We start from the raw sequence: 9,646 nt of genomic DNA on the forward strand, positions 1-9,646 counted from the left end.
GAATTAAATATGTAAAATGTTGAAAGTATGATACGATGTGATTATTTGAAAATGTGAGCATGTATGAATTATGATAAATTATCGTGATTATATGATGAAAATGATGAATGTGAGTATGATTCGGAAATCTCAGGGAGAGATGGATGGAAGTAGTTATGTGAAATATTGTGGTTGTGTCTGTATAATTGTAGGGGCTTCGAAATGGTATGTCTATCCCTACACTCAAAGCATTATTCACACTCAAGTAGAGAAGAATAATGTCAGTGGTGAGAGTAGAGGGAGATCCTCGTCTATAGTCTTTGAATTTAGACATAGGTAGCTTGGGGGATTTATATTGCTAGCGTTGGAGAAAGACCAGCAGAGCTAGCAAGTGTAGAGACGACCAATAGTTCGACAATTATACAAGAATTCGGATGAGTCGTGTGAATATGTGGATTGTGGTTTAATAAGCATGCCTAAATATTTCTGTATATGAATCTATGTATGATAACATGCTTTTTATATCTAGCTCACCCTTGCATTGTTTGTGTTGTCTGCCGTTGGGATATGATTCTTTGGCGATGATCATCCACTTGGATGGGAGCAGATGTTGTCGAGGAGAGTCCTTTGGAGCAAGAGCTGGAGAATATTGAGGTTGCAGAGTAGTCTTCTTAGGAATTCCTATCTGAACACGTGTAGTGTTCGAATCTATAAACTGTTTAAGTTTGAATTTCCGTTTCTTTTATTTTGGATGACTGTAATTTAGTACTTAAATTACACGTCGTATTCTGACTGTTCTCTATATTTGAATGTTGACGTCTTTACACTAGTAAAAAATCGGGTTTTGACAGCGCACATTATGCCGCGGTTCAACGAAAACCGCAGCATAATGGTGCGCGGTGGCAGTTTTGTAAATAAAACTAACATATATGCCGCGGTTCTACGGGGAACCGCGGCATATACCCCAGTCAACCATTGCCTTTGACGCCACGTATGAATAAAAAATTAAATAACAGGGTATATGCCGCGGTTCTCTGCACAACCGCGGCATATACCCTGCCAATTTATTGCAGGTGCTGACTGGGTCAGAGAATTTGAAAAGTTACAGGGGGTATATGCCGCGGTTCTCTGGGGAACCGCGGCATATACCCCTGTAACGTCTCAACTTCTCTGCCAGTCAGAGAATTTCAGAAGTTACAGGGGGTATATGCCGCGGTTCCCCAGAGAACCGCGGCATATACCCCCTGTAACTTCTGAAATTCTCTGAAAGGCAGTTGGGGAGACAGTTGTGTTGAACACGTTTCAGGGGTATATGCCGCGGTTCTCTGGGGAACCGCGGCATATTCTCATATATGAAATTATTTTAATGTTCATTTGAAATATTTCGATGTTTATGCCGCGGTTGCCCGCTGAACCGCGGCATATAGTTTGAATATAATTTCAAAAATGCCATTTCTGATAATTTTTTAAATTAGTATATGCCGCGGTTGGGGGTTAAACCGCGGCATATAACCCTTTTATACCGCGGTTAAGTAGTGAACCGCGGTAGATTCCCCCGTTCAGAGTTAAAAAACAAAACTTGGAACAGTGCATCGTCTTCCTCGCTGTTTTCGCGTTTCTTCTTCCTCCGAACCACCCTTCATCTCAGATTTTGCGTTTTTAACCGTTTAAACTCAAAATTGTTCGGTCATTATTCGTTTTTGACTTTAAAAACGAGTTTTAGCCGTTCAAAATCGTGATTTTCTGGCATTTTTCACCCTCTCCGCCGCCGCCGCCGTTGTGTTGCGTTTTTCACCCTCTCCGCCGCCGTTTCTCTTCCAGGTATTTATGTCCATTTGCATTTTTAACGTGATTGCTTCATTAATTTTTGCATAATGCTATAGTTTTGGTAATGTATGAAGTTTCTATAGTTTTGGTATAATTTTTGCTTTAATTTTGATAGTGCATGAAATTGTTATAGTTTTGGTAATGTATGATATGGTTTTTGCTATAGTTTTGGTAATGTGTGTTGTAGTTCTTGTATTATTTATAAACCTTAAAATATTATTTATGTAATATTTAGGAATATGGATCGAAATTGGATTAATTTACCACGTATTAGTGCTGAGTACGAGAGAGGTGTAGAGGAATTTATACAATTTGCGCAACGTAATGAGGGGAGAACTAATGATGAAGTGAAGTTTAGATGTCCTTGTGTGAACTGTTTGAATGAGAGAAAGTTGAACGCAACTCAAATTAGAGAACATCTTATATCTCTTGTATAATCTAACATTTACTCTGACAGGGAGAAGCGGCAAAGGAAGTTGTTCCGCATCAGCCATCCCAGAGGATGACATGGACGATGGTAGTCCATGTCTGCTATACATTTTAGAAGAAGATGAGATGGTGCTGGTAGCTCGTGGAACAGAGTTTAGGTCAGCGACTGTATGTCATGGTATGCAACTATTAGAGGATGAGGTGAAGGTATCAGTGGATGAAATGATCATGCCAGATGCCTCGGTTCCACTGTCCACGGAAGAGATTTTCACTGTGGAACAAGCATATAAGTCGTTTATCACTTGGCCTAAATTTTTGGTTAAACCAGTTTCTGACCCCTCGGTATGAAATTCTTCTTTACACTTCTCAATTTTAAAGGTTTTTGATGTCAAAACTTATCTTATCTTTTCATGTAACAACAGACGCAGGAACAACAGAAGATTCCTCTATCTGAGGATGACCCTCTTTCTTCATTGCATCTACTTGCTGACATCCTTGATGATAAGCCTTTGGAGGTTCAGTATGATGCTAATGTATTTGGGCATGGCTCTGAGGTCCCAATATACCTTAATAGCCAAGATGTCCGTGAGCTTGCGTCGGGAACACAAGAGTTGAATATTTCAATTATTCAACTATGGACGATGTAAGTCTATGACCAATTATTTATATATAAAATTGATTTATATATCAAGTATCCTTATATCAAAGTTAATTTTTGATTTCAGGTATATGTCTGGGGTCACTAATAAGTTGGGGCGTTCTGATGATTATGGATTCATTGATCCCCAAGACATTCATGAATCAAATGATTTTGATCATATCAACACGAGAATGATAAGCAGTTTTCGAAGGGGCAAGAAAATATACTTTTTGCCTTATATATCCGGGTAAGTGAACTTTGTTAACATAATAATGTTCCATATGTGATTTTAATATTTAATAGTTACGTTATTATGAATTTCAGGCGCCATTGGCAACTTCTTGTTATGTCTGTGCAAGACAACTATGCTTTGTGGTTCTGCTCATTGCACAGGCCTCCTCCCACACAACTCAGACAAGCAATTGATTGGTAAGAACCTCAATGTTTGGACTTTCTTTGTTATATAACTGAATGCTAAAACATTTTTTTATATACAGTTCTATTCCAGCAAGTATGATGATGGACGGGAGATCAATTGTTAAGAGTAGAAAGATTGCTTGGATTTCTCTCAAGGTTTGACATATGCTAAAGTCATACTTTGTTATAATTGTTTTATAACAAATGTTATTCACTAACTATTATCAACTGTGATGATATATTGTAGTGTAACAGACAAAATGGGTCATATGAGTGTGGATACTATGTAATGTATTGGATGACCCATATTGTTCGTTCTCACATCACAAGAAGCTGGGAAACGGTAATATTTAACTTTAACAAATTTTGATTTTTTAACAAATGTTGAATTCATATACACTAATTAAAATGAATTGTCTTTTGCAGAGATTCAAGACTACTACACCAGTTCCTGAGAAGTCACTACTATTCATTAGGAACGCTGCTGCGAAGTATATAGTTAGATTATACAATAGCTCTTAGATTTAGATTTAAACAATGCATTTGATTAGATAGAATTTTCTTAGACTCTCTACTTTATTTGATGTTGAAATACATTTGAACATGTGTTTGTTATGTTGAAATTGAATTTCTGTAAATGTTTTTATATGCAGGTCTGTTTTTGTGGTAGTGGATATCACAAAAACAGACCTGCTATTTTAAAAAACTGCAGGGGAATATGCCGCGGTTCTAACCACAACCGCGGCATATAAGGGGAATATGCCGCGGTTCTAACCACAACCGCGGCATATAGTGCTTTTTTTTTTTTTAAAAAACGAGACATATGGCCGCGGTTTTGACACTAACCGCGGCATACTCGTCGGCCTATATGCCGCGGTTCAACCGCGGCATATAGTGCATTTTTTAACTTTTTTTTTAATTTTTTTTTTTTTAAAAAAAATGAATTTAGGCCGCGGTTCCCTAGACAACCGCGGCATATTCCTCAGCTTATATACCGCGGTTTGAACCGCGGCATAAAGTGTCTGACTTACTATCGCGGCTGAATATGCCGCGGTTCATGAACCGCGACGTATAGTGAAAATCAACCGCGGTAAAAGCCCCTCGCTGCACTAGTGTTATTATGTAATATTGATTATTATATAATCGGGATGTTACAGTCTTCATATCTACATGGTCCATCTTTTGTAATATACCATTGGCAGACTGAACATTCATGGAAATCCCTTTTTTGAACGTATACATCAAAATACAACAAAGAACCATTTCCCCATTGAAATGAACAAAAGAACAGTGTGTTCCCGAAAAAGTTAGGTACAAAACTCCATTGGAAGTTTTGGTTGAAAGGAAGAAGGTATCCAATATCATCATCTTTTGATTTGCAGTGAACGTTTAGATTTTCCTTTCCCTCCAAATTATTAGTAATCTCTATGGTAGTTCCTTTTGCCCATCCCAACATAAGCATGCATAGCAAGATAACGATTTTCGTAAACAGAAACATTGCAGATTTTGGTAGCTATTTTTCTTCTAATGTATCTGTTATATATAAAAACAATGGCCTAATGTTGAAGGACAAAAATGTCTTTTTATTGTTGTATTTGACCAGAGTTACTGGAAAACATTTATGCTAAAATTCTAAAATTTTAATTATAGGATAACATTTTATATAAAATTACTCTTTTAATTTTTGTGTTAATTAATTAATTAATTCACATTTGGTAAAAATAATTTGAGTTATAAGAAAACATTTATTTGAAATGACCTTTTTATATAATCTTCTCTCACTATTAATTATTTATATTCTATTACTCTTTTAATTGTTGTGTTAAATTAATTAATTAATTCAATTCATACAATTGACATGGATGAGTGATGGTCTTGTCATTCTTTAGTAGGGTTGGAATTGAGAAATTCTCATTTGAGTAGTAGTAATATGATACATTTTTATATTTATTTGACACAGAGTACAAAGATAAAATGGTCATAAAAGTGTAAATCTTTGTACTTTTTTAATAAAGAAAAGAGTAAAGGCAGGAAATGGTAGTGTCAAATGAATGTAAAAAATTTAGATGTGTCAAATAATCATTACTCTTGTTATTTTCACTTCTATCTAATCAAAATCATTGTTAATTTTACTTGTAGAAGAGATGATAAAGGTTCTAATAAGTGTTTGCAAACGTATGGAAAAACTATCGAATGTAGCACAAAAATTAACAAAGTAAAATATAAATAGCTAATGGTAAGAGAATATTATAAAAAAAATGGAATAAATGTTTTTTTATAATTAGAATTGTTTTCATCAATAAAATTTAAATTAATTAATTAATTAATTAACCCAAAAGTAAATGATAAAAAAATATTATACTATGTTTCCTTACAATTAAAATTAATTTAGCAATAAATTTAAATGAATTAAAAATTTAAAAGTAATAAAATATCAATAATTAATGGTTTAAAAAGTATTATACTATAAAAGAATGTTTTTGGAATAAATGCTTTTCTATAATTAAAATTTATTTTATCAATTAAATTTAAAGGAATTAATTAACTAATTAACACAAAAATTAAAATAGTAATAAAATATCAATAATTAATGATAAAAAATAGTATTAAAGAAAAGAAATTTATAATAAATACTTTCTTATAATTATAATTAATTTTATAAATAAAATTTAGGGAATTAATTAATTAAAATAAAAATTAAAAATAATAAAATATCAATAATTAAAAGTTTGAAATACTTACATCACTTCTAGTTATAACCATTTTATATTATCCAAGAATTTTACCCACTAATTTTACAATTTTAATTATCGAAATTTTTTATTAATAATTTATATTTTATTTATTAATAAAAAATTTATTATTAAATAAAATATATATTATAAAAAAATTTGTAGGTAAAATTCATTAATTAATCAAATTTATCAAAAAATTTATTCGTTGATAATATTTTATTATTAATTGCAAATTTCTTTTAGTGAATATTAAATAAATCTCAGAACATGTGATGCTGCGTCTATTATTTTCTTTTCTTTTCGTAGGTAGTTTCTTTTTTCTTCTTTATTTTCCGAACTTCATCTTTCACTTTTTATTTGTGTTTTTTATTTTTTCTCTTATAATTTAATAATTTTAAACAAAGAAAATATGTTTGTATTTTATCAGATTTTTAAACAAAATAAAATTTAATTTAGGCAAAAGATTCTATATTCTATTTCTTTTATGATTTTGTCATTATGTATAAAAAAAATATTTTTTACTAGCAATTATTTTGTAACGGTTAAATATAACGCTAGAAATATTTGTATTACTCTTAATTTTTTAATAGCTACACATGTTTTCTATTATTTTAAATTTAATTACTAATTGTATTGCCTTATTGCCTTTATCGTTCTGTTCATCATTATTCTTAGATTACATTAGGTCGTCAACTCATTAGCTCTCGTAATCCTAATGTCGACAACCACCACCTCTGCTCCTTTGATAACCACCACCAAGATCGTCGTGACAAGTGGCGCAGGTTAGCAAGGATCACATCTGGTGGATCAGTAATTGCGCGAGGGAACATTGTGATCGTGGTAAACAAGGCCGGTTACGAGTAAGGACAATTAACCTTAATAATGATTAATTTAGAACTAAAATATGATTATTCATAATTGAATTGTAATTAAGTTAATGTTAATAAAAAATTCATTATAAATGTTATAAATATAAGTTTGAAGTAAGAAGGTAATTTGTATTTATTAGAGCTGTTAAAAGGGGTTCACAACTCGTGGATCAACTCGGTATACACAGGTTTGAGTTTTGTTTGGTTTGAAAAATTGTATTCTTTTTACGTAGATCAGATTTCAATCCGGCTCATTTAAACCCGGCTCATGCGGGTTAAACCCGTGGTGGGCCAAGTTGGCCTACCAACTCATCTATCTAATTTTATTTTATTAAAATTTAATTTTAATTTTTTTAAAAATTATTTATTATTTTGTTTTTGCTTCAAAATATTATTTAAGTTTCTTATTTTCAAAATTAATTACTGGGAGTGAAATTTGTTTAGATTTGAATTATAGAAAGTTTGTAATTTTTTTATTTTAAAAAAATTATAATTAAGTGAGCCAGTGAGCCAACCTGTGGTGAGTCGGGCCGGGTTCGAATTTTTCTGGCTCGCTAATAAATGAGTCGGGTTAGGTTGGCTCACTAAGTGATCAACCCGTGGTGGGCCGGGCCGGGTGACCCGTTTTGACAACTCTAATATTTATTACTCTATTAATATTCAAATTGTAATTTTCATCTTTTAGAATATGTAATTTCGTTATTTTTTATTTTCAAAAACATATTAAAAAATAGGTTTAATAGTCTATTTTGTCCATAGTTTTGTTGAATAATGTCAATTCAGTCTCTCGTTTTAAAAGTTTTTGAAATTGATCCTCACTTATTAAATTTTGTGTTAAAATCGTTGTTTCTGTTAAATAGAAACAAACAGAGTTAAGGGATTGATTATCTGGCAGAATGTAGTGATAACTTGTCACTTTTATATTGTATGTGTGGTGACATGTTATGTTGTTAGAGGTTGAGCTGGATATTAAAGATAGGGTTTTTTAATTGGGGAAAAAATTGATTTAAGACATTTTGATTTGTGCGAGATTAGGGCATTTTGCATTTATGCGAGAGAAGAGAGAACCATTATTTTATGTTACTTACCCTTCCAAATACGACATTGTTCGCCCCCACTTTCATCACACTACAGCCACCACCCACTACCATTTCGCCTCTTCCCTCGTCGCCCAATCCAGATTGCACCAAGACTTCATGTCCACACCCTCCTAATTCTTCAACCAAGCCGTGTAGGAAGAAGAAGATGAAGACTTGGGGAAGGACTGTGGAATTGTGTAAGAAGAAGATGAAGCATGGAGGATGAGGATGGCGCTAGTGCAGGAGGAGGTGGAGGGTGGAGAGGGGTTGGGATCAGTGGGGGAAGATGGGGAATGATTAAGTGACTTTTTTCCGAAAAAGTCACAATAGTTTTGCAAACTTTTCTCTTTGAAAAATCTCTTAGCACACTTCAAAAAAGATTGTGCAAACACACGAGTTTTAATCGATTCACCCCATAATGTGATCGACTTAAAATTGTTGTTTTGCCACACATTTAAAGTTTACCATTGTGCTTGTGATTTTCCTTTTCCAAAAACATATGTCATGCATACACATATAAAATCACATATTTAACACAGTGATATGCAATGAACAACACAAACATGTTCTCATATATGTTTTAACAGATTTAACACATTAAGGAAAAACATATAACATGTAAACATAGAACATGTAACACAGAATACACATGTGTTATTAATTATGTGTTATCATCATCAAAAACTCAGATATCACTTAGATTGTGGGTTAAGCTAAACTTGTACTCCCCCTATCAACAATCTCAATAGAATGTAGACATTGAGCCCGAACTAGTATAAAAATATTGGTGTTTGTCTTCCTTAAACTTTTTTATTGCATTACAATCTTTATTTTATCGTGTTTCAAGAAAGTATAAAAGATTTTTTATGTTTTCAAAAGAACATATTTTTTAATAATAACCAATTTAACCCTCTTGGTTGGGAAATAAGCCCTCACTAGTGCACTCAAGGGATATGACCTCAGTTATTTTTGCTTATAGACACTGGTTCCATAACCGAGACATATACAGACGAGGTAAAAAGGGTAGGCATTTTGCCTCGGTTCTGAACCGGGTCAAAAGGGTTTGAATTCTGCCTCGGTTCACAAACAACCGAGGCAGTAGAGTTTTTTAATTTTTTTAATCTCAACCGAGATCAATTGTTGGTTTCTCGTTTTTATGGTTTCTCGTTCTCGTTCAGTTCTACAATCAAGTGGAAAAGGACACTGGAGTTGCTCTTCTTTGATGTTATGAAGAAGTTCCATAACATTGTTTCTAGTGATGACTATGTTTCAATAAAAAGTGGATGGGATGAATTACTAGGATAAATTACTGGGATAAATTACAGAGATGTTGTTGCAACACAGGTCAAGATCTCTGCAAGACTCCAAGAAATTTCTAACAACCCTTTCACAAATATTTGCATCTCCAATGTCACCATCCAATTCAATGAAAAACCAAAGAAGCATCAATGGAATTGCACTGATGTTTCTGGAGTCACAAACAAGGTCACTCCTCCTCATTGCGAATCATTGCCAAAGAAAGAGCAACTCCAATGTCCTCTTCCAACCAATAACAAAAAATCAGAGAAACGGAGAAAGCAGATAGAGGAGACGATAAACACTATCCAAACCAAAAACTAAAAATCAGAGACCAAAAACACAGATCCATTTCGCCATCCACCTGCAGAGAAA

General features: G+C 33.1%; 1 protein-coding gene across 1 annotated transcript; it reads left to right on the forward strand.

Moving 5' to 3' along the window:
* Positions 1–2,266: 2,266 nt before the first annotated feature.
* On the forward strand, positions 2,267–4,088 carry LOC128195531 (uncharacterized). The gene is made up of 7 exons (XM_052873440.1): positions 2,267–2,577; positions 2,658–2,878; positions 2,961–3,122; positions 3,200–3,304; positions 3,373–3,448; positions 3,540–3,635; positions 3,719–4,088. Exons 1-7 carry the CDS (start codon positions 2,314–2,316, stop codon positions 3,812–3,814), a joined length of 1,020 nt encoding a protein of 339 aa, XP_052729400.1. The 5' UTR covers positions 2,267–2,313; the 3' UTR covers positions 3,815–4,088.
* The last annotated feature ends 5,558 nt before the right edge of the window (positions 4,089–9,646 follow it).

The sequence above is a fragment of the Vigna angularis genome, chromosome 2 (genome assembly GCF_016808095.1).
Source record: "Vigna angularis cultivar LongXiaoDou No.4 chromosome 2, ASM1680809v1, whole genome shotgun sequence".
Classification (NCBI taxonomy): domain Eukaryota; kingdom Viridiplantae; phylum Streptophyta; class Magnoliopsida; order Fabales; family Fabaceae; genus Vigna; species Vigna angularis.